This window comes from Ursus arctos, unplaced genomic scaffold (genome assembly GCF_023065955.2).
Source record: "Ursus arctos isolate Adak ecotype North America unplaced genomic scaffold, UrsArc2.0 scaffold_18, whole genome shotgun sequence".
Taxonomy (NCBI): Eukaryota; Metazoa; Chordata; class Mammalia; order Carnivora; family Ursidae; genus Ursus; species Ursus arctos.
Window position 1 is genome coordinate 24964640 of NW_026622852.1, and position 25156 is coordinate 24989795.

Sequence of the window (25156 nt, forward strand, 5' to 3'; positions counted from 1 at the left end):
TGGGCTCCCCTCTGCCACCCAGCCTCACTTGACTTACCAGATCAGGAGACTGTTGGCAGTGGTGGCAGCAGCAGCCAGGGCCAGAGTTACGGGGACACTGATCAAGAAGGGTGCCGAGGGTCCTCCGCCGCTGCCCAGCTCCCCAGGGTCACAAATCTTCGTGGTGGGTGGGGGTGCCAGTGAGCTGGTGGTGCTGGTCGTGGTCTCTGGGGAACATGGGGGGAACTCAGGGCGGGGCCAGGGCTGCAGTCCAACCCAGATCTGGGGGGTTCAGGAGGCACACTGTTCCCGCTCCTTGTGTTAGACCAGTACTGCCTCTCCCATCAGACAGCCCCTGCTTCCTCTCTCAGACGTGTCCTGCCTCCCCCAGCAGGCAGATCCTGCTTCCCCCCGGCTCAAAGATGACCCCACCAACAATGTCCAGACAGCAAGGACCAGTAACAGCTTGGGCAGGACAGACAGACAGGGGTGTGACAGCCTCAGAGTGCCTGGGGCAGAGGCTCTAAGGCTGTAAGTCCTCAGAGGAGTTGGAAGGCACAAGATAGAGCCAGACAACAGCGCAGGCCCACTGAGAGAACAGGGGGCAGGGGGTGGGGGTGCTCACCCGGGGCCTGGGCCTCCGTGGTGAGGTGTCGTGGCTCCTCAGTCCAGGGTGTGGCATGGGCGGCCACGCTCCAGTCACTCCACGTCCCAATCTCATTGTCCTTGGCCGCCACCTGGATGATGTACTCCTTCCCAGCATAGGCATCTGTGATGGTGTGCGTTGTGCCATCTGACAGCTCTACCTGCAGCCAGAGCACGGGATGGGGGTAGGGGGCCCTGGGGGTCAGGAGAGTGAGGTACCCCCAGAGGAACTGAGAACACTTCTGGGGAGAGACGAGTGAAGACCCCCCTGGAGGAAAAGAGAGCTTCCTGGGGGGAGAGAGAGGATATTGAGAATATTCCTGAAGGAGGGTAAAGACATCTTGGGGAGGAGACCCCAAGGGAGGGAACAGGATCCTCAAGGAGAGTAAGAAAATCTCGAAGGAGACTGGAAGCACCCTCAGGGGAGCAGAAGAAGGACTTCGCTCTGTGTCTCACTCTGCTGTCATCCCAGCTCCCTCAAAGTGCCCAGCTGAGCCCTGATCTCAGTCCTGCCTGGAGGTGACAAGAGTTAACAGGGTAAGAGAGGGGATGGTGATGTGCTTAGAGGAAAGGTTATCAACACAGACATGGAGCTAGGTTGCCTGAGTCCAGGTTTCAGCTGCATCCGCTCTCAGCCAGGTGACCAAGTTACTTAACCTCCATATGCCTTGCTGTCCTGATCTGTAAAATGGCACTAATGATCTAAGTCACAGGGGTATAATGAGGACTTGGGCACATGGTGAGCACCAAACACACTTCAGCCGGCTCTGTCATTATCACGGGTTCTAGCTCAGAGCCTGGCTTCCCAGATGCCCACTGCACCCAGCAGCCTGGCCTCCCACTCAGGAAGGCCTCCGCATGGTTATCACCCTGCCTCCCAAGCCGCAGGACAGCAGGACAGCAGGACAGCTGCTCCATTTCCTCCTGGAGGCTTCGCCACCCCACCCCCGCCCAGGCCAGCCCTATTCTGCTGGTCTCCCCCACCCTTCAGGCTGGCCTGCCTGTCCGGCGCCCCTCCCAGTCCCAGGCTGGGCTCTGGTTCATCTCAGCGGCACCCGCTGCCTCATTAAGCCTCCTCGTAAACAGGGGCAGCCGGCAGGGGCGGAGGAGGGGGCTGCTCTGGGCCACGTCTGGCTTCAGGGCTTTTTTGGTCCCTGTTCCAATCTTCCTTCCCGGAAAACTGGGGTCTGGGCTACCTACCTGACAGGCTGTGAGGACATGCACGCATGTGTATGTGTATTCATGTGTGTGAAGATGGGTCTAAGTAGAGCAGGAAGCCCCTCCAATAACCTCCCCCCTCCCGCCCCGATCGGTGGCTCTGAGGCGGGAGACACTGGTGAAGGTCAGGGTCAGGGTGAAAGTCATTTGGGGCCCAGACCTGGGCTCAGAAAGTCCTACTCACAGCCCTGGAAGATTGGTGGACCCCACAGACTCTCCTCCCCTGGAGTTGGGACCCAGTTCCTCCTCTGGTCCCCTATACCCTTTTGCCCTCCAAAGACCCCCCTCTGGCTGAGTAGAGAGGGAGAGAGCTATGGAGAGCCGATCAAATTATCACCTCATCGATGGACTTATGGTGGGCACCATACACCTCTAGAAATGTGGCGCAGGAGCCCAGTGTTTTCCTGGCAGCCACATCTCCTAGGCCTGGGCCCTTCTTGCTGCTAGGTTGTCACTGATCCCTTAATCCACACCCTTAAGAGAATGGCTCCTCAACTGGCAGGAATTCTCTAGTAGCTGGCATCTGCCTAGCCTCAGAGTGCTCCATCCAGTCTGCCGGAGCACATGCCAGACACGCCCTCTAGCCTCCCTGCTGAGTTAGGGCCAGAGCAGAAGATTCAGGGAACCCACACTGGATCCCAGTACTCGCCCCACCTTGTCCACGCTGGGATAGCCCCTGCCAGACCTCCCGGTGCCCATTCTCGTCAATCCTGGCCTGGAGCTCTCACTCCCCCTGAAAATCCAAGTGATGTATTTCTCTGTTCTCCCCCCTGTACCCTCCTGATCAAACACCGGCTTCTCTCCAGTATCAAGGATCAGGGGGAGTGGATTCTGTTCAGAGCGAAAGGCAAGTTCAAAAGAGCCATAAATCGAGCTGACTGCAACGCCGAAGAGATACGGAACAGGGTAAGCACACACCACAGGTCATACATGTTCCTGCCCCAGAGTCCTCATATTTCGCTCTGCCCACATCAGCGTGGGGGTCTGCTCTGCAGCGCGTGGTCTTGGCAAGCTCGTCACATGCATGTACGGAGCATGGGCCCTGCCGGGACCACGTGTATGTGTGCATGTTCCCGTGTGTGTGTGGCAGGCAGTATGCCAGGTCCACTGCGAGGCGTGTGCGCCGCGATGCGCGGGGCTGCTGCCTGTGGCTCGTTAGCAGGGGAGGGGGGCTTGTGAAACTAGACCCTGGTTATTAGCGATGCATTAGGCGCGGGCGGCTGGCCAGGCAGGAGGGACTCCGGACTCTGTCAGAGAACATGTGAGCAGCCTTTGTGGGGGCCAGGCCTACAACCTGGACAGGCACCCTGGAATCAAATTACGCACTTTAAAGCCTCGCTGGAAGGGGGGCATGAAGAGATGGGCTGGAGCCCGGTGGGTGGGTTGACCCCCGGGTACCAGCCTGGGTTAGCCTGTGGAGCACCCTCGCAGCCCCCGTCCGAGCCCACAGACCTCATGGGCCAGAGAGAGTGCCTACAACCCTGTGGGCCCAGGGCTGTCAAAGGAGAGAGAACGTCAAGTCCGCCCCAAACGCCTGGCTGCTCCTCAGAGCAAATGTAGGTTGATCAACAGCCCAGACCACAGCCTGACCCCATGCCAGGCCTCATCCACAGCTTCGTTCACAGCCTGGGCTGCCTCCTGATCTGTAACCTTGAGCTACATCTGACTTCGCGATCCTGACACTAGTCACGGCCTGAACTCATATTCTGACCCCTTGAGCCCTTGAGACTATGAGTCCTTGAGGACAGGGACTGTCCTGCCCCTTGGGTCCAGCACAGGTCCGCAGCCTGGGCCAGAGTCTAAAAGGGAGATACCTGATCAGGGCTGAGAGCTAGAGTTAAGGAAAGGGAAATCCTACCTGCCCTGCCTGCCATTTCCCTTTCGGGATTTCTCCCCATTACCCTGAGAGCCACAAAAACAGATGTATTCCCATCACACTAATGGAGGTCACTGGGAACCCTTTAGGGCCTCAGATCAGGATACCTTCCTCAGCCCCACCCATCCTTCCAGGCCCATCTGATCGCTTCTCCAAGGAAAGAAAGCCTCTTTGACTGCCCCCCAGCTTCACACTGGAACACTGACCAGCTGATATGGGTGATATGGATACCTCCCATGCCACGTGGCTCTGATTCAGGCACTTGGGATCTGGGCAGGGCAGGGCAGGGCACTCACATGCTGCCACTGGTCCAGGATGAGGGGTCGGTAGCGCAGAAAGAACTTGAGAGGAAAGGACTCAGGGTCAGGCCAGGTCGAAGGGGTCTGCCAAGTCACCTCTAGCCGGCGAGGGTTGCTGGGTACTGGTCGGGCTACCACATTTTCTGGAGGGTCAGGCTTCACTGTTAAGGAGACACAGCTTCATTACCTCACTAATCTCTGGGAACAACCCCACTTTGTCAACCCCAGTCACCATGTCCACCATCTCACATCGCCAACCATTGTCCTAGTTGTCACAGTGGCCACCCCTCTTCTCTGTTGTCCATTCTGGCAGCTACCATTAACTGTCTCATTATTTCCACATCTCACACCCCTGTCACCACCAAGGACTGTCACTATAGTCATTGTCACCAGCTCATGATAGCGATATCCCAAATTTCATCCCATCATCCCAGTCCCATGCTCATAATGACCAGCATCCCAATGAGTAGGTCTATATGATGGCTCCATTACCAGCATTGTCTCCATTGTCACCTGGATCACCCCCTCCTGCACCAGTCTCATACACTCCCTTCAAGCTTGGCTTTTCACCTCAACTCTTCCAGTTCCAAACTGAGATACACTCTCCCCTGGAAGAGTCTGGGTTTGAAGCTGCTCTGTGGGTCAAGGTTAAAAGATAGTCCACAGGCGTGGCAGACCTGGGTTGGAGGTAGGCTGAGGACATGATGGGAGTGTAAGGACCCAACTCATGTAGAAACAGTCTGGGGGACTCAGTGATGGTATGGAGGGCAGGCAGAGGGTCTGGCAGGATGGGGCAGCAACAGGCAAGGGGTCTGGCTGGGATGGGGCAGTGGCAGGCAAGGGGTCTGGCATCTGGCTGGGATGGGGTAAGAGCAGGCAAGGGGTCTGGCTGGGATGGGGCAGCGGCAGGCAAGGGGTCTGGTGTCTGGCTGGGATGCGGCAGCTGCAGGCAAGGGGTCTGGCTGGGATGGGGCAGCGGCAGGCAAGGGGTCTGGCTGGGATGGGGCAGCGGCAGGCAAGGGGTGTGGCTGGGATGGGGCAGCGGCAGGCAAGGGGTGTGGCTGGGATGGGGCAGCGGCAGGCAAGGGGTGTGGCTGGGATGGGGCAGCTGCAGGCAAGGGGTCTGGCTGGGATGGGGCAGTGGCAGGCAAGGGGTCTGGTGTCTGGCTGGGATGGGGCAGCTGCAGGCAAGGGGTCTGGCTGGGATGGGGCAGAGGCAGGCAGAGGGTCTGGCTGGGGTGGGGGTGGGGTGAGGGCGGTATCTGTCCCAGTCCTGTCTCCTGTTCTGACACCTCATTCATCACAAGCCGTAAGGAAGCCATTAGCGTGGGGGGGGGGGGGAGCTGCAGCTGCACAAGGGTCTGGCCCAGCCTGCCCCCCTCCCCCTCCTGTATACTCTGGGAGCCAGAGAGACGATGGGAAGAGCTGCTGGAAAGGTCTCTTGGCCCCTGCAGGTAAAGGACATTCACTCAAATGTTCACAGGTATATACACGCCACGAGTACACGTACACACGTATACACACGCCACATGTACCTATGCACACGTGAAGATCCCCAGCAATGCTCACACACCCCGCCGGCACACATCCACTTACTCACTCCCACTGGAGTATGCTGTAGGGACCACCCCCGCCCCACGTACCAATGGTGAACTCGTCGAAGGTGATAGCTGTGGCATTGTGGCCCAGAGCATTGCTGACGCTTATCGAGACCTTGTACTTGATGGTGGAGAACAGGTGCATGTAGCGGATGTGGCAGCGGTTCTTGAGGGCTGGGTCCTTCTCACAGACCATCATTTTGGAGCCGTGCCTGGGGAAGGGTGAGGCACAGGCACTGTTACCAACATCAAGGGTCAGGTGGGGCAGAGGTTGGGGGAAGGTCAAGCCCAAGGCTGGGCTAGGGTCTGGACTGAGGGTGCACTGGGTGGCTGGAGGAGAGGTCAGAGGTCAGGGTTGGAACCGGTTCACAGGCAAGTCTACTCACAGCACGGTCACATTGAAGGTGTTGGGGATGTAGGTGGGGGTGGGCAGATGCCAGCTGCAGTAGAAGCCCTTGGGGTAAGTGTTGGAACGGCAGCTGAGCACAGGCTCCCGCGGCGGCACTGAGGGGTGAGGACAGCACGGTCAGGGTATTCTTGGAGCCCCTAGTCCCCGGCGCTAGTGTGGGGACAGGTGGGCCCCAGAACCCCAGCTCTCCCCCTTCAACCCATCGGCAATGCCAGAGGTTGGGGAGGGGTGGCTGTCAGCGAGGGTCTGAGGCTTCCCAGGCCGCAGAGAGCCAGATGTTTAATTAAAGAAAAACAAGGGCTATATGAAGAGGGAGCCCCCCCCACCTGCTCAATGGAGGCGGGAGCTGCAGGGAACAGGGGGCTGCGGGCCTCAGCTCATCAATCACAGGATGGAGGTGATGTCTGGGGGAATCGGCCCCAGCCCCACATCTCCTGACACACTGTGTCCATTCACAGAGAAAAACTGTGCAACAGAGGCTGGGAGGGGGGGTGTCTTGACTGGGTCCTCTGGTTGCTGGAGTAATCAGAGTACACTCCCTGGAGAAGAGTCATCCCAGGCTTCGCCCAGCAGAGATTAAGAAACATGAGGACAAGCCTGGCGGTTCCACAGGAACAACAGCCCCGGGTGGCTATGCACACTGGGTGTGATTCTGTGTGGAGGTGTCTCCACGCTCGAGTATACGTGTTACACGTGTCTCTGTGACATGAATGACCCATGATGGAAAGTAGGCACATACATAGGAGTCTCTATGGCCACGGGTCAGAATGTGTCCCTGTATGACTGCACGTGTGTGCAGACGCCTGTTGAGAGGAAGCTACTGTTCCCTCACTGTATACCTCACCTAAGCCCTAGCCCCCAGCTCCTCCATCACAGACCCTTTAAGAAGCGCTTTACTTGGTTAGCAGCAGCCTGCAATCTAGAATGGGGAGTCCCCCAGAGGGATGGAGACCTGCCTGAGGTCACACAGCAAGCCAGAGCTGGAACTAAACCCCAGGAAGGAGATACCCACCTATATGAACACACGTATACACTTGGGAAGTTCTTTCTGCTATCTAACCACACTTCTTGCTGCTGTGAGCACTTAGCCCGGCTGTCCCACCCTCAGGCATTGGGTAAGGCGTGAGGACAGCCGGCTCAGGTTCCTGGAAGGAGGCAGCTTCTGTGATCTGACCCAGGCAAGGAATGTCCGTCAGTGGCTCCAGGGACACTGACACCTCCCTCCTGTGTCCCCCCCCCACCCCCTGCCTGACAGGTGGACAGGAAATGGGAGGGGGGCAGTTCAATAAGCCAGGGACTGTGAAAGGGGGAGTACATGTCTATGCTTGCCGAGTGGCCATGGTGACACATGGGGAACTGCGGGCTTTCATCCACAGTGTACACGTGATTGTGACTGACTCTGATTGCATGTACATGTCCAGTGTGTGGGAAGTGTATGTATAGCGGGGCCGAACCCCCAGGGCCCAATCTGGCTTTGCAGCAGGAGAGATGAGAGGGTCAGAGAGGCATCTGGGAAACTTGGGTGTATGTAGCAGCTAGAGTGGGCTACGCTGTGGGCAAAGGTGCTCCCCAGGCCTGCAGGGGAGAGCCAGAGCCCAGCTGAGCCCCCACAAGGGGCAACCTGCATTCCATCCACTGCTGTCTGCTTCCCCTGGGGAGCCTTCCTGGCCCTGTGTCCATCTTGTGTCTGTTCCATGTTCATCCTGTGTGCCTCTCATATCCCTTCCCTATCTGCCCAGGGACACAGAGGCATGGGGGTGGGGTGGGGGGTGGCCAAGGACACAGGAAGTGCCTTGTGGGGGCCTGTAGGCCAGGCCAGAGTTGGCAGCCACCCCAGGAGAAAAGGACATTCCGAGGTCGGCTGAGAAGCCTCCACTCCCCCCTCCTGCCACCCCCCCTCCCCCAGCTTCAAAGGAGAAGGGTGCTGGGGGTGGGGTGGGTACTGAAGGCTGCAGAGTCAGCTCCTTGCTGCCTGGGACTCTTTGGAGGGCAGAGCGGGCCATGGCACTGGACTCAGAGGCCCCCTCCACCAGCCAGCCTCCCCACTGACCAGGCCCCTCCATTCCCCCTGACCATCCTCCCCAACTGAGACCAGCCTCCCCCTCAAACCAGTGCCTCTCTCTGACTGGGCAGGTCATGGGGGACCGGGGGGCCAGGCAGGGCTTTGTCTGTCATCTGGCTACTCCTGCCTGGCCTTGGGCCCTGAGTAGGGAAGGGCTTGGGTTTCCTGACAGGGACCAGGTTTCTCAGAGGGAAAAGGAGGAAAGAAAAACAAAGAAAGGAAGAAAAGGAGTGACTTGCTGCAGCTGGAGCCCAGCTGAGGGGCCGGGTGGGCGGAGGTGGGGGTGCTGTGAGAGACCAAGTGTGAGGTTGTGGGACAGCGTGCGATCAGGCCTGTTGTGAGCGTGCTGCAAGTAGGGAAGAAGCTGTTTTTAAGACATGGCAATTGTGAGGCTGTGTGTTAACTCTGAGAGGCTTCGTGTGTGTGACTGGAACTCTGGGCAACCGTGTAACCCCGCAATTGGCTGTGTGTGACTGCAGACTGCACTTGTGTGACTCCGGGCAGGCTGTCTGACTTCAAGACTGCCTGTACGGGTGTGGCCGAGGGGCTGAGGTACTCTCCGAGAACACGCGTAAGTGCGCCATGGTGTCTGAAAAACAGGACAGCAAGACTCATACCTGAAACGCTATACATGAGACGAAGCTTAAGCCTGAACACATTTTTCAAACTGTGGGTGTGGGAAAGTGCCCAGAATTCCAAGTGTGTCCACACGTATGAGCTGAATCCACGTGAGAACATGTTAGAGGCTGTGTGTGAGCAAAAACTCATATGCGTATGTGTCAGGTCATTCTCTGGGCATACATATTCTTGGATGCCCAGGCATCCCAAGTTGCCCTTTGTGGGGGCTCCTGAGATGCCCAAGTGACTGTGGTAGCCTGTGGCAGGTCATCCTCGGGTCCCATGCGGGGCCGTGTATGCGTGTGCATGTGTGCGTGTGCCCCCGCTGGCCCAGGGTTTGTTTGTTTTCCTCCTAATTGGCTTGTTTTTCCATGTCCAGCCCACCAAACCGCATGTTTTTCCTCTCATCTCGCCAGCCCGCCTGGGCTGGAGCCCCCGGCACGCACGAGGCCTGCCCGCCGGCCCAGAGAGAAGGAGGGGCAGGCTGCCCACACCCCTGGCCAGGCCAGATCGGGCTGGGTGGGGCAGGGTGACCCTTCCAGCTCCAGCCCTGCCCGGGCCCCACCCACACTCCTCCTGTGTGGCATCAAAGCCCGTGGCCTGTCCCAACCTTATCTCATGACATCTCTCAAGGCACCCCAACTTCTGGCTTCCCAGATGCCCCTCTCCTGCCTCCCACCTGTCTTTTTCCCCCAGACTTCTTCATCCACAAGCTGCTCTTTCCTTCTCAGCCAAACAGGGCTGAGGGGGAAGCAGTGCTGAACCAGGGGTTCTGGCGTTCCTGTCCTGACCAATCAAATACAGATATGTAAAAACTGGACAAGGAACTGTCCATTTAAAATCAGTAAAGCACTCTGATTTGTTTTAGCTTAAAATCAGAAATACACTGAATCAGCAGTGTCTAGTAAACAAAAGGATGCTAGTAAAGGTAACCCTGTGATCTTGTTTCCTAATGTGGCGGTCCTTTCATCAGCCCGGGGGGGGGGGGGGGGACTCCTCCGAGCTGTCTGTGAGCACCCGCCCGAGGGCAGGAAGGTGGACGGGGAGAAAGCAGTTCAGGGATCAGTCTGGTTAAGACGACTTTCAACAGGATATTTTTGTGATCAGTTTCCCTTGGAAATAGAAACATGAAAATCTTGTATGTTTAGGATAAATATTAAATAATTTTTGGCTTGAATGACTCACAAATCAGGGGTAACTTTGTCCTGTTCTCCGAGTGCTGCTAGAAGAATAATTTGATATTGAGTGTTGCCAAGCCCAGTCTCTTGTTACTAATATAAAGTGACTGAAACAATCATGATTAATGTCCCCTGTTCCTCTGACCAGCTCTTTAGAAGGAAACAAGGCAATGAGAGATAAGTACCTGTTACTAACGCTACAGCCAATTCATGGCCAGCCCTCCTCTGACACGCAGAGCCTGGGGAGTGGGCAGCGCCATATATAAAAGGCCTGGGCTACTGGTCACAACAGGGCAGCTGTGGGCATGTCCTGTGGGTACAGACTACAGACACCACTTCTAGACCCAATTTCTCTTCAAAGACCTCTCAAAGATCAAGTCATTAGGAATAGGGCCCAGGGTCACCAAGGCCTAACCATCATGGCCAGCCTCGTCCATCCTAAGGACTTCTAGGACTCAAACTGAGAAGACAGGGGTGTCAAATTGGTCTCCTCCTTCTTCCATGGCACGCAGCGTATGATCTTTTCTGTGTGTACGGACATGGGGCTAGGCTGAGCGTTCCACTTCCAACGGACCTCTTGGTGGGCCCGGGAGAACTCAGGTAGGCTGGTCCTGTATTTCTCAACCTGGACAACAGGGGTCATTCCACCCTTGGCTTGCAACTCAGACACTTGGATATGATCGCCATCTTTCCAGTTGAAACACAGGAAGGCTTTTCTGTGTGAAAAAGAATATCCCCACCAAAACACATTTTCACCCCTACTCTAACCCCACTGGTGGGTCAGTGTTTTGTGGACGACCATGAGCAACCCTTCAGTATAACATTTCCCGTGGTTGTCCATAGCAATCTCTTGACAACAGGGAAAAGGCCCACTCCCAGGTCGCTCAAGCATCTCCTCCCCTAGGCAGCTCCCGAGGAACCTCAGAAAGTGGGGTGCATCCCCCAAATGGGATGAGGCCAGAGAAACATGAATCTTTGGCTCAAGGAGAAAAGAAATGGAACTATTTTCAGAATATCCTGTTGGTGGGTGCCCATCCAGCTTGACCCTCAGCAGCACTGATAAGCTCCTCATTCCAACTTCTCCAAACCTGTCTTCTGAATCACATTCACTCCCTTTTCCCTCTACCTTCCTGTTGGCTCCTCCTCTTCTCTTTTTTGTGGCTCATTTCTTTCCATCGACCCTTTATAAAGTGATGGTCTTCAGGGCCCAGTTCTGGGTCGTCCTCTCTTCTCATCCCAGAGTTCTCTCCCTTGGCCATCTCACCCCCTCCGTGGCCTTTCCCATCCCATCTTCAGCCCAGGCCTCTCCTGAGTCCCAGACCCTCAGATCCACTGGCTACAGCCTTCAGCTCCCAGTTGTCCCGAGGACCCCAATCCCACATACCTACAGCAGGCGTCAGCGATGCCCCGGCAGATCCCTGGCCCGTCCCTACTGCCCTCTGCTGCAGTTAGGTGCCTAAGAGCTTTCAGTGGTCACCAAAACCTGCACTGCTTGCTGAGGCATCAGGCCAAAAGTGTGGGGGAATGAAAGCATCCCTGCCCCCACCCTGGGAGACTCCTTCAACCAAGGATGGGCAGGAATTAGTATACAAACTTCTAAGCTCCCTCACAGCTCAGGCCGAACTCCCAGGTACGTGTTCTGCCTGGGCACTCAGAGCTCCCTCAGGGCGAAGCTGCAGTTGCCCAGATAACTGGATAACTCCGTCTTTATTGGTCCCCTTAACTTCCTTTTTCTAGCATCTTCTCATTTCCTTACTGTGTTTCTGCCACCAGACAAATGAACTACTTGCATACAAACTCTCATCCTGGGATCTGACTCTAGGGAAATCCAAAATAAGATGACTTGCATACTACTGTCCAAACAGAACACATTATCTTTTTTTTTTTTTTTTAAGTAGGCTCCACGCCCAACGTGGAGCCCAGCACAGGGCCTGAACTCAGGACTCTGAGATCAAGACCTGAGCTGAAATCAAGAGTCAGATGCTTAACTGACTGAGCCACCCAGGCACCTCCAGAACACACCATCTTTTCCTCCACTGACCCTTCCACCTTGCCCCTGTTGCAGTGATGGGTAGGACCGGCTGTCTTGACTCCTCCTGCTCTCTACTCTCCTGTCCTCTCTACCTTCAATCCACCACCAACTCCTGGAGGTCCAATCAGCCCCTCTCAACTGCCCCGACTCCATGCCCTGGCCCCTCTTCCTCATCATCTGCGCTGCATCCAGAACAGCCTCCTTCCTGCCCTGGCATTGCCCCCATCCAACCTGTCTCTCTTCACTGCCCTGAGAAGGATCTCTTAAGAACACGATGACCCTGCTCATGTCACTCCCTAGCTTCTAGGATCATGATCTGCCCTAAACCTCCTTTAGCTCCCTTCCCCCACTTACACCAGCCCAAGTGGCCCTTTCATGCCCTCACAGCCTCTGAGGCCTATAGTCACACTTAGCTCTGCCAGAAGTGACTTTGTCAATGTATCCTCCAAATCACCAAATCTCCATGTGCGTCCCACTCCAGGAAGTGCTCTTTCTTCCCCGGAGCCTCCCAGAGTGCCTGTTCCTCTACCTGCATAACCAGCCCCTGTGAGAGCGCACATGGAGTGGGGTCACTCCTGCTTGGAGCTGTGACGCTAGGATTCCTCCCTATCAGGCCCCAGAAGGATCGTGCCCTGCTAGCCCTCCTCTGCCCATCTTGTCATAGGGAACATGATTTCCGGATCTCACAGACCTCCGGGAGTGGGGTGGGGGTGGGATACATGTGCAGAATGCCCAGGGGTCTGGACTCCGTGGGAAACACTGGGCTCAGAGGTCAGAAGAGAAGGCTAGGATAGGATCAGAGGGCAAAGGTCAGGGTGCTGCAGCCCCCCCCCCCCCCGCCAGAAAGGAAGAGGACTTGATCTGGGCCAAAGGTCTAAGCCTCACTGACTGAGTGAAATGGGGGGGGGGGTCAGATAAGGGGTTGGGAGCAACACTTACAGCCCACATGTAGGAGGACTTGGTGGCGCAGGTGCCAAGAGTCACGGTGGAAGCAGGCATAGAGGCCACTATGGCCCAGTTCCAAGCCATGGAGCACAAGCTGAGAGCCATTGAGCAGGTCAGGGGCCAGGTCTGTCCCATTTACCCTCCATGTCACTGCTGCATCCCAGTTTGCTGTCCCACATGGCAGAGTCACATCGGAACCGAGGCGCTCATACTGCACGTGGGGTGCTTCTGTGGGGGGGGCAGGGAGAGCACAAGGCAAAAGTCATAGGTCACGGCCCTGCCTGGCACCACCAGGTGAATGTGCATAGATGAGAGCCTATGAGTGACAAGTCTAGGCCAAGAGGCTCTGTGTCTGATGGTGTGTGTGTCAGGAGATGAGGAGTGTGTAAAAGTTCTCTGTGGCTGTGAATGCCTCCAAATTTGTGTGTGTGTGTGTGTGTGTGTGTGCGCGCGTGCGTGCGCGTGTGTCTGGGGATTTTGTGCGTGAATGGGTGATCTTCGGTGTGTATGTGTGTGGGAGAAAGTTTGTGTAGAGTGCTGGGAGGGGTTAAATCTCAGTGAAAACCCAGTTCACCTCCAGTCACTAGGTCCTTTAGAAAGTTTTCTTGACCCCCGTGACCCTAACCTCTTGCCACCTACAGGCCCAGCCCCAATCACTGACATCTGCTACCCAGGCAGGCTGGCGCTGAGGGGCCCTACTTCTGGACTCTTTTCTCTGTCTCTTGTCCCCATCTTTGTCTCCTGTCCTGCCTCTCTCCCTCCCACTCTGACCCCCCCGACACGCTGCCCTTAACCTGCCCCACTGCAGCCATCCAGAGCTCGGGTAGCAGCAGAAGGGAGATCCAGGTTGGGAGCCTAGGGAACTCCTTGCAGCTATCAACTTTGTGAGACAGGAACTGCTGGGGTTGGGGGGGTGGGGAGCGGGGGAGTGCTGGGGCCGTGAGAGCTCTCTGACCATTCCTCTCCTGCCCCCAGGAGGGCCCTGTCAAAGCCAAAAGCAAACCCCAGCCCTGGCCTCGGCAACCCAGGCGTGATGGACTGAACCCAGGAGACTGGAGTGGAAGGGTGGGAGGGAGCACCTGTCGAGAGGCAGCACTAGGTGGGGGAGGTGAACAGGACACAGAAAATAGGAGACTCCGATCTACAGACAACAGAGGAGAGGCAGGCATGCAGAGCTGGGTGATATGACTCTGATCTCCTCATTCCTCGTCCTGCCCCCCAAGCCTGGAAGGACAGATGCTTCCCTGGTCTTGGCCAGATCTGTGGAGTGAGGGTGGGAGGGGAAGAGCGAGTGGGAGGGGGGCAGCGGTGGAGGGGGGGCTGCGGGATCCCTCGTTAACACTCGGTTACATCTCCCCTCCAGAGAGCCACCCTGCTGAGTTGGGGGATTTTCAGAGGCAATTCCTGTTAACGAGCCAATTAACTTGGGCCAGTGGCCTCTTAATTAGACTTGTTAACACCACCAGGACTGCAGGGGGTAGGGATCCCCCTATGCCACCAGTCACCCCCTCCCTCCGTTGCAGCCCCCTCCCCAGTACTGTTTTTCTCTGTGCTGGAACATCTGTCCCTGTTTGCTGCCTCTGTCACCCTTCCTGTGCCAGGGTCTCTCTGTGTCTTCCGGTCCTCCCCCCCCTCCCCGGCCTGCCTCTGTCTTGCCCTTCTCTGAGCCTCTCGGTCCCTGTCCCCTGTTACAGGAGAGGGAAGCAGGAAACCCAGCCAGCCTTGACCACTCGTCTGTGGGGCTTGGGACCAGCCAAACAAAGGATGAACGGCGGAAGGGCGGTGGCTGGGGGCCTTGGAGGCCACAGCTGTGAAGCTGGACCAGAGACTGAATGGGGGCCTCCCCCTGACCAGAGGCCCAGTGTCCAAGGCTCAAGCCATAGAGCTCCCCCAATCCACCAGCCCTAGCCATTGAACCCCCCCTCAACCTCCCCTGTCAAAACCTGGAGCTTCCAGGAAACATGCCAAGCCCCTCTCTCTGAACCGCCCCCCCCACTAGCACAGACTCTGCATCCAGCTGCCTGAGGAGGAGGCTGAAAACTGACCGTAAGGGAGGGGGTGTGGCCACCAGGGTCCCAGCGGCAGCACGTCAACACTGACCAACAGCAGCTCAGAACTAACTTGGACCCAATGTGGTTCTTTAATACTGTGGGGCAGGTATAGCCACAAGATGAGGAAACAGCCACCCAACAGCACAACAAATACAATGACAATGGGATAATACTCCCAAGTCACCCTGTCTGCCTCACAAAGTAAACAGAAACACAACATGACAAACCAACAATGTAAGGGCAGGGCAGGAAGGAAAACATGACAACACAATGACAGAAGACAACTACAGGCCCCAGTGCAGAGGTAGAAGGGGCAACGTGACATGACAATCACGTAAGACACACACTGTCACAAATGCTACAATAACACAACAACGGCAATACACACAGCCGTGCAACAGCTCCAAAGATGGCAATGATTTAATCCTTTGTCTCTGGACAGCTCTCCTCCCGCCCTGTGGGTGCCCCCACTGATGTGCTGTCCATTTCAGAAATTAAATCAAGCAGCAGGGGGAGGATGGGGTTCTTGGCCTTGACGCGGTGACAAATGCTCCAAAGGAATCAGCTGTGAAAAGGTTGTTAGAAGCCAGAATGAGAGACAGAGACAGGATGAGGTCATGGACATGGAGAACACAGAAGGACAGAGCTGACGGCTCCCTCACACCTGTGCACACGGGCTCACATGGGGACCACAGGCCGGAAACAGTCCCCCGGGCGTCCTAAGCAACTTCACATCACCACACACATAGGAGGAGGACAGTCACCACAAGAAGAGCAAACACACACAGAACAACAGTCCACAAGGTCACAGCCACACAGGGACACACTTCAGGGAGAGTTAACACTTAATACAAGATGGTCACACGCGTGCACAGGGAGGGCATGTCACCCAGAGGCACACTTACACATAATGGCCCAGCCTCACCTTGGAGAGACAATGTAACAGGGACACAAACATGCAGAGAGACAGAAACAAACTATCCAACTATCACCCAGGGTACAGTCCCAACCACAAGGACACAGCCCCACAAAGAGCATGGTCTCACATAAACAGACAACGTCACACACAGGGCACAGCCTCCAAGGATACAACCACACAGAGAAATGCATTCGAACAGGGACATGGTCTCATCCGCACAAGAACACAGCCTAACGGACAGCCTAATCCTCTCCCTTACTAGTTCTGAGGACAGTTACACACTCTCAGAGATGTGGACTTAACGCTCAAGCCCTTGGTCACTTGTGGCTCTGTCTTTACCCACAATACAGGGCAGGGGCCAAGCCGATGGGAGTGGCCACTGGCAGGTCCAAGCAGGTAAGATCAGCACAGGAGCCCAAGCCAGACTGACTGCAGGCAGGGGTTGATGGGCTGGCCTGGTGGTCCTTTCACCCCCTGCCCACTGGGGAGCAGCCCTGGGGTGGGCTAGGCTCTTTCCGGGTCTCAGTGTCAGTCTCACAAGGAAGAAGGCAAAGGAGCCTTGACCCACTGCCCTCCTTGAACCCACAGCCTTGAGGGTGGCAGAGTGTGCTCTGTGCCTGGGCCCCAGAGGTGCCCCCACCCTCTCTGCCTCTACCCAACCCACCCAAGGGTGGCGGGGAGCAGGACCCATCCAAGGAGAGAGCTCCCTACAACTCAGAGCTTGTTTGAGGAGTTTCTAGGTCAGACCGTATGCCAATGTAGCCATGTGAGGTCCTGCCTCAAATGCAGTTTGAGCGCTGGTGGTCAAGTTAAGAGAGCACCTGTTTCCCAGCAGGGGGGCAGCTTCTTGCTATGTGGGCTGTGGGAAGAACTCAGCCGTCCCTTGACAAATGGTAGCGGGAGGGCAGGAGGCCGCCAATGTCCACCCTGAGCAATCCCTGCCTCCTCCAACCATTCCAGCAGACTGACCCGGCCCCTTCCTTAGTGTGCTAGCCGTCTCCCACTGGTCACCCTGCCCGTCCCCCACATCTTGTTCTCAGTCTACCGTCTCTGTCTCCATCTTCCCTCTAGGATAAGGGAAAGTAGTCTTGGCCTCTTTCTCTCTCAGTGCCTTCCACTGCACCCCCACAAGCCCCCATTTCAAATGAAATCCCATTTCAAAGATACTATACAGGGCCCTACCCCTAGCAGACCCCAACTCCCACCCCAGCTGCCTGTACCCTACACCCACTCTAGTAGGAAGAGGACCAGATCACCAAGCCAGAGATCCCATCAGCACAGGACCATGTGGAGTGACTGGAGGACTGTGTATATAAGACAACATCACCGGGTCACCCAGCTTATCAGTGTCATGACTCACGGGTGTTTGTGTGTGACAATGCCAGCACGTGCCAGTGTGTGGTCTTTGGTGGACGCACACAGCTGTGTCAAGGAAGGCTCATGCTCAGCTCTAGGTGGGGGTCAGGAGGGAACACCACCCCGCCCCCCCAGAATCCTCTCCTCCAGCACTCACCCTGAGGACTGTGTCTCTGGGCGTAGACAACGGCGGCGGCGGCAGCGAGCACAGCACAGCAGGCCCACGGGACAGGAGCAGCCATCTGCTGGGAGAAATGGGGGTGGCGGGGGAAGGGGCAGCATCAACCCAGGCAGGAACCTCCTGGGGAGCCCCTCCCTGTTCTCAGGCAAGACTGGGAGATCCCAGCCCTAGGGCTAGGGGCACCTTGACCCCAAATGCCCTTCTTAATGGGGCTCAGGATTCTCCTTCAAGGAATAGAAAGCAACATTATTGGCATCTGTAGGCAAAGGTTTGCTAAGACGGTAGAAGGCAACGACAGTGGTTTGTCGTTCAATAAGGCTGCTAGCTGCAGGGTGGTAGTCGGCCATGGACGAGTTATGAAACACTGGTCATGCTAGGGCCATTTTTCTAAAAAAAAAAAAAAATAACTTTACTGGTGAGGTTGGCTAATTAGCTATAAGCACTGCAAACCAAAAGGGTAATGTTTGAACTTAACAGGAGGTCTGTACTTCTCCAAATTGCCTTGAATGGAAGGCCCCCTGCTGTGCTCCTGGGGAGAGAGCCTGAAACCCGGAGGCTCTGAAGCCCCTCGTGTCTGCACCCCCCCACCCCTCCGTGAGCCTTGCCACCGGGCTCTGGGATGTTCACAGCAGCAGGGGACCAAGGTCAGATATGGCTTTTGCCTTAGTGTACAACGACCGTGAGACAAGGAGGGTATTTCACATCTAAGTCCTTGTCAGGGGCCCCAGCCCGTCCTTCACCCCAGACACATGCCCCAGGAGCCTGAGACCCTCAGCCCCGATGGACATCAGGGTCTACACACACCTCTGCAGGTACACAAAGCACAGACAGGATGTCCCCAGAAGCCAGGATGGATCCAGGGGTCCCCTAATCTGCTGTCCTTCTTTGTGGGGTCCAACTGCCTGCTCCCCACCGTACCCCCACACATGATCACACCTGAGGGCAGGGAAATAACAATTTCCTGCAGAAGAAAGGCCTCAAATATGACTCTCCTACCCCAGTGTGAAGAGAGAAGGGGACTGTCAACCAGACAGAAACAGAGATCTAGAGAGGAATACAGCCAGACACTCAAGCAGGGTGAGTGGTGCTGTCAGAGATATAGCCTGACACACAGCCAAGACACTGCCCAAAACAACCAGAGTCCGAGAGAAAGAGCTCCACGCACAGCTGGAGATACACTAGAGATACTGTGTGAGGCACCATCAGAGAAGCCAGAGAAACGGGTAGCTGTGACCCGATAAGCAGGCAGAGGCATGGCCAGAGAAAGACGGACACACAACCAAAGGGTCCCCCAGAAATACTGGAAAAGGCTCAGCCAGACGCAAGCACACATACCCTCAGAGAAAGAGCAAGAAACACAGGTACAGAAACCATCAGCGACATAGCAGGAGAGCTAGAGACACTGTCAGAAACCACGGCCAGAGAAACTGCCTGACACACAAGCAGAGAAATACCAGAGAAACTGATAGACACAAACAGGCATACACCCAAAAAAACAGCTAGAAAGAGAGCCAGAGACATGGCCAGATGCTCAGTCAGGAAGTATCCACACCACTAAAAACACTGCCAGGGACACTCAGACACACAGACACACTGCCAGACACAGCCAGAGACACTGTCAGAAATACTGCCAGACAAACAGCCAGACATACAGCCGAGAACTGCCAGAGAAACTGCAAACAGAGCTGCAGTAGGGAGGAGACAAACGTGGGTGTCAGCCCGCAGCGGTGAGTGTGAGAGCTGGAGAGAATCTGACTTCCGGGGGCTCCTTTATGGGACAGGGCTCTTGCCCGCCCATGGCTTCACTTAGCCCTCCCCGGGCAGGTCCCCCACCTGCACCTGGTTTCCTCCAGCCACAGCAGCAGGTGCTCTGACTGCCCTCCCTGGCACAGCTTGGCCCTCTAGGCCCCAGGTGGCTTTGGCTATCCCTCCCACATCAGTGACTCCCAGGGCCTTAGCTACCACTTGGCCTGGCTCCCCCTGACCCTCAGCCACTCCCCTATCTTCAACTACTCCTCAGGCCTAGAAGGTTAAGACAATGGCCAACGTCACAGTCAGCAAGCAGTGGGGCCAGGAAATGAACCCAGGGACTGTGTGAATTCAGAAGGAGGGAATGAGGAAGGGAGAGAGAGAGAAATAGAGAGAGGCAAGAGGCTACAGGCCTACCTGGTTCCCCACCTCCACCCTTGCAGGTAGCCCTCAGCTGCTCCCCCACCATCTCCACCATCTGTCCGTGCCTTTCTCCTCACAGCCTGGAAGATAACCTCAGTGCCAGGCCCCACTGCCCACCACATGGGGGCAGGAATCAGGGCCCAGGGAGGCAGAAGGGACCAAGGTTACATCACAGGATGGAAGAGGGACAGGGTGGCCCTCTGCTCCCAGCTCCTTCTTGGCCCCAGTTGGGGGAGCAGGGGCAAGAAGACAGACTGGCATGAGTGTGCATGCATACAAGCGTGCACACACGTGCGTGCGCACACACACACGCACACACACACACACACACACATAGGCCCCCTCAGGGGGAGGGGTGGCTTCTTCATCAAAGTCGCCTCCATCAGCCCGATGAGTTACTGTAAGGGCCGGGCCTTGGGCCAACGGGGCTGCAGCCATGGGAGACGGGCGCTGCCGAGAGCGCGAGTGCTGCAGAGTGGGGGATGGGGTACCGAAACAGACACTGCATGGCTGGGGGCACCCAGAAAAGGCAAAGACCCAGGGAAGGGGGGAGCAAAGAGGCAGGGAGAGAGAGAAAGCCATGAGCCAAGACCCAGGGGACAAGTGAGACCAAGATAGGGAGAAATGGGAAAAGAGACCCAGGAAGAGACATGGGGGACCACAGGGGCTAGGCAGAGATTCAAGGGCAGAGGAAGGGACAGATCCAGAAAGGGTCTCTGTGCTCATTCTAGAGCATCCCTCTAAGCACACCTAGCTCCCCCCGTGCAAAGGGAGGATGATGTCAGTGCAGTCTCCCTGGAGGCTGCAGGACTTCTCCCTGGCAGGCCAGGAGTACAGCCCCCAGAGAATAAGGGAAGACTAAAACCCCACCCTACCCCGCCCCATCTCTGCTCCTGCAGATCCAGAAAGACCCAAGCCAATTTCACTCCCCCCTTCCCTCAGAGTCCCAGCTGGGGCCATTCCCAGGTAGGGAAGCTGAGGCCAGAGGCATCTAGGCTCTACCTCCACCCTGCCCTGGTTCATCTCGGGCCACCCATCCCAGGGCAAAGAGCATCTTCCCCAAGAATTTTCCAAGTCCACACCCCATGGCTCTGGGATAAATCTGGAGGATAAATCCCATAAAGCCTCAGATAGGGCCTGTGCAAACTGGCTGAAGCTCTCTGCAGACCCCTCCACCGGCCAGCCTGGCCTCTAGCCCCAGCCCCACAATGAGGAGGCAACAGAGGGCACTCCACCAACAAGAAAGGAGGCCAGTACCTAGCAGCCCACACCCTCTGTTAGCACAAGGAGCCCAGCACCTCTCCTGACACAGAACCTCACAGTGTCATCATTATACACACACAGGTGACACATCAAGAGACAAATCCTGGGCCCCCAATTTACTGTCACTGTCCCACTGTGAAACAAAGACACCAGTACACAGTGAGAACAACACCCAGTGAAAATGACACATTTGTATAGTTGACAATGGCACACAGGGGTGCTGACAATCATTATAGTGACAATGCAGTGACTGACAGTCATAAATAATGACACCAACAAATGGGCCAATGACACCTGTTGCCACGGACACAATCAAAGTGACAATAACCCCAGAATCAAAGATGCAATGAAACTGACAGTAACATCGAGGAACAATGACGGTGCATCCACAGTACTACTGGGATGCTGACAGCCAGACTCAGTAACGTGGACAGTCACACAGAGTAACAGCAGCCCACAGTAATCCTGGCACCACGGAGGTTGATGACCACTAGCTGTGACTCCCACAGACACAGTGACAGGCTCCAGATTAGGGACCTCAGTCACTCAGTTTCTGAGTCTGGCTTAAAATCCAGGGCCCGAGGGGCGCCTGGGTAGCTCAGTCGTTAAGCGACTGCCTTCGGCTCAGGCTCAGGGCATGATCCCGGAGTTCTGGGATCGAGCCCCACATCAGGCTCCTTCCCTGGGAGCCTGCTTCTTCCTCTCCCACTCCCCCTGCTTGTGTTCCCTCTCTCGCTGGCTGTCTCTCTCTTTGCCAAATAAATAAATAAAATCTTAAAAAAAAAAAAAAAAGAATTCAGGGCCCAAGATCCCTCTTGCCAGACCCGCAAGGTCCCAGGTACCCTGTGCCCCCAACCCTCACCCCTTGACCAGGTGAAGGCATGACCGCGTTTGGAGAGCTCCCATTTATCCCTACAGCAGGTTCCATAGGCCCAACCCTCAGGAATCCCGGCCACAAGCAGAGTAGGAGGGGGATCTAAGCACCACTGGCTGCGGCCCAGCTCTGTGTGTGAGTGTGGGTGTGCAACAGTACGCTCTGACATCGGGGCGTTAGCTGGCGTGGGTGTGCTGACGGTCAGGTAGGCTCACTCTGATCTGAACAATAAATGAGCAGCTAGGGCCCGTGTGGTATGCCCCAAAATTGAAATCCAACCGAAGTCACTGGCCTGCACTACCCACCCAGGGTCTCGGACCAGGGTGAGGTCAGGAACATTCATATCTGCGGGAGGGCATCTAACCCACAGCATGGCCAAGGTGACATTTCCACAGCTTCTTGTCCGCTAGGTAACCCCAAACTCCAGAATCCCTCAGTGTAAGGGAAAAGACACTTTGTCCTAGGGCCTCGCCCCCTTCCCTCTCCCCACAACAGCCGTAGAGGACCCATCCTGAGAAAAGGCAAGAACACAGGACAGGACACAGCATGGACTGACTCAAAAGCCTAGGAAACTCTAGAGGCCTCAGACCTGCAGAGGAATTAGGGTGAAGCAACAGAGACACCTTCACTTGGAGGTGGAGAGAGAAAATGAGAGAGCAGGGGCAGAGACAGAGACAAGGATGTGGTGGGCAAGGAGGAGCAGCACTGGCCGACAGAGAGCCTGGGAGAGACAGTCAGGGCTGGCTGGAAGCTCCAGGAGGGGGAGGAGGGGCTGAGACCAAGAGGCCCCCAGATCCCACCAGGCCTAGGCAGCCTGGACAGCGTGGGCGGTGGGGGCGGGGGCAGAGGCCTGAGCAGTCCAGAGGGTGTGTGTGTGGGGGGGGGTATAGGCTGAGGAGGGAGGCCTGGCCCCTGGCTGCTGGCCCGGCAGACCCCCCACCGGGGAGGGGGTGGGCCTGGGTCAGGGGCCAACTCCTGGGGCTGGGGCTGGCTGGCCACTGGGCAGGCTCCCATTCCCTGTGGTGTCTCTACCTCCTATCTCTGAGTTTCTTGTCTCTGGCTTGTTCTCTCTGAATCCGCACCTGGCCCTCCTCTCAGCTATCGATGCCCCCATCCCAAGGGGCATAGGAGCCGTGCCTGGGTTCAGGATTCAAGCCTTATCTTCTCCTGGGCTACCACATCTCCACCCACTCCAGGGTCAAGCCCCAGTGTTCAGGGGAAAGGACCCCACCCAAATGTAGGCCCCCATCTCCTCCCATAGAAGGGGGCAGGAGAAGCTCAGCACCAGTGGGAGGGGGGCCAGGAGGGAGGCAGGGGGATCAGTCCCCCAGCTCCAGCCGCTGGCTGAGGTTGTGGAAAAGGAGGCGGCCCAATGTGAGTGAGTTGGGGGGGGTATCCGCACCTGCTATTGTGACCTCCACAGCCGGAGATGGGGGCCTGGGGGGGACAAGATTCCAATGGATTTTGGCAGCAGCCCGGACTCTGAATGCTCAAACCCCCCCATCTCCAGCCTCTTGCACCGTGGGGACCCTGAGATCAGCATGTGCATGCCCCTCTGCACGTGTGTACAGGCGTGTTGCGGGGGGAGCCTGTGGCCTTCCCATGATGGGCCTGGCTGGGCAGCGGGGAGGTGCCTGGGGGAGGTGGGAATCTGAATCAACCAGCCCATGCCCACAATGTGGAGCCCTACTCAGGGCCCCGCATGCTGCCTGATGATCTGGCATGGGCTTGTATACGCACGTATTTGCAGGCCTGGGCTTAAGCAACCCTCTAGGTGCAAAAGGTCTGTGCTTTCTCCCTCGAAAGTCATCTGGACCAGCCCCCTGCCCTTCAAATGGGGAAGAGGAAGGAGCAGATCAATGCATATCTTCCCTATGGGCACAGGGGCTCTGGACAACAATCACCAAATCCCCTAGCCCCAGTCCAGGGTCTCTGCTGGCTTCTGGAAGAATCAGGAGGACCACTCTACCTAGAAAAGGGCCATGCACCAGTCTAAGTTTTCAGAGAGTGGGGGCTGCTTCTCTTGGAGGGACAGAATACCGTAGCAGGCGGTTAGACAGCTGGAAGAACTCCCATGCATTGGTGGGGGATGGGCAGAGCAACAGGGTTGAATGAGACTTCCCTTAGCTGGGGGTGGGATGCTCCCAGCTGATGAAGAAGGGCAGGAAGGAGGCTGCAGGCCCCTTCATGAAGAGAGAAGGATGGACAGAATAGCTTACCAGACTTGGGGGCTGGGACAAAGACCTATTTGCCTCAGCATCTCTCACTACACCCCATCCCTGGCCCCATCACTGCTACGGTGCTGACACACCCTCGAAGGCCTATGCTTGCAAGCCTGTGTGTGTGTGTGTGCACGCGCGCGCACACACACGGGGGTGGGGTGGGGGGCAGGGGCGGTGTTGTATATGAAGCGTTGGTTTCCAACAAAAAGAACTGAAGATGGTCTTTCTGCCAGAGCTCGAGTTGAGTGGGGGGAACAGAAACTTTGCCTATCTTCAAGTCACAGTGTCTTGTTCTCCCTGCCCCCCTAACATGCACACACACTGCACACACTACTTCTGAGGAAGCTTCTGGTCTGCTGGGCAAAAGCAAGCCATCCTTCCTCCCCCTTACTCCCTCCTCGCAGTGGGGAGGCCAGAGCAATCTGTTCCCGATGGGTAAACATCGGCAAGAGTACGTGCGCACACATGCTCACGCACACCAGCAATTCAGGGTCACGCAGCACCAGTGCTCATTTCTCCCCGAGATGTAGCACACACTTGGACTCCCACTACCACCTGGCAGAGCTCCCCGAAGCCCTCCCTCCCTCCACATACACTCGGCCAGAGCTTCACAGACACACCCAGGCAGCCTCTCACAGACACTGGCACTCAGGGTTCACCGTCGTGACCACACATCTCGGCCTCCCACATGGACACCCACCGCCACAGCTTTGCACACGCTGTGCATGCACACACGTATTACAGTCACAGTCACACACACAGACTCTCACACGCGCTCGCTCAAAACAGTCCCAGTCTCACATATGGATGCCATCACACATTCAGAGCAGTCCATCTTCCACATAGATACCATCGCACCTTCGGAAACCCAGAGTCCCCCAGTCACCCTCAGCCTCTCAAGCTCCCACATCCAGCAGTGGGAAATACAAAGACCCACACTCACAACAGTCATTCCATGCTGGGACCTCGGATTCCTAGGCTGCACTTGGGGGGTGAAGGCTAAAGCTCAGGGTGGCCTAAGGAAGGAAGGAAGAGGGAAAGAGGAATTTTGTTGGTCCCTAAAAAGCAAGTAAATATGATAATTTCCTAGATGGCTCCTTCCACCCCTGACCCTGTCTTCCCAGCATTTGGGAATAAGCAGAGATCCAGGCCAGACATGGGGGCGGGGGGGAAGTGAGGAAGCTCCTGGGTGAAGAGATGGTGGCACTGGTAGTAGCAGGAGCCAGAAAACCCCAGAAATCAGCCCACTCCCCAGGCCC

At 56.5% G+C, this 25156-nt stretch overlaps 1 protein-coding gene across 4 annotated transcripts in view; it reads right to left on the minus strand.

Moving 5' to 3' along the window:
- Positions 1-25156, minus strand: part of CNTFR (ciliary neurotrophic factor receptor) — a 41669-nt gene that overhangs the window by 699 nt on the left and 15814 nt on the right. For 2 of the 4 annotated variants that reach the window (XM_026506340.4, XM_026506339.4), the window contains exons 3-9: positions 17343-17427; positions 12854-13087; positions 6002-6119; positions 5661-5827; positions 4015-4178; positions 605-785; positions 38-206 (exon numbers count right to left, since the gene is read on the minus strand). In XM_026506340.4, coding sequence (XP_026362125.1) covers positions 38-206; positions 605-785; positions 4015-4178; positions 5661-5827; positions 6002-6119; positions 12854-13087; positions 17343-17427 — 1118 coding nt within the window. Of the gene's footprint in view, positions 1-37; positions 207-604; positions 786-4014; positions 4179-5660; positions 5828-6001; positions 6120-12853; positions 13088-17342; positions 17431-25156 lie in introns of those variants that run through there. The other 2 variants (XM_026506341.4, XM_026506342.4) reach the window with 2 other exon arrangements.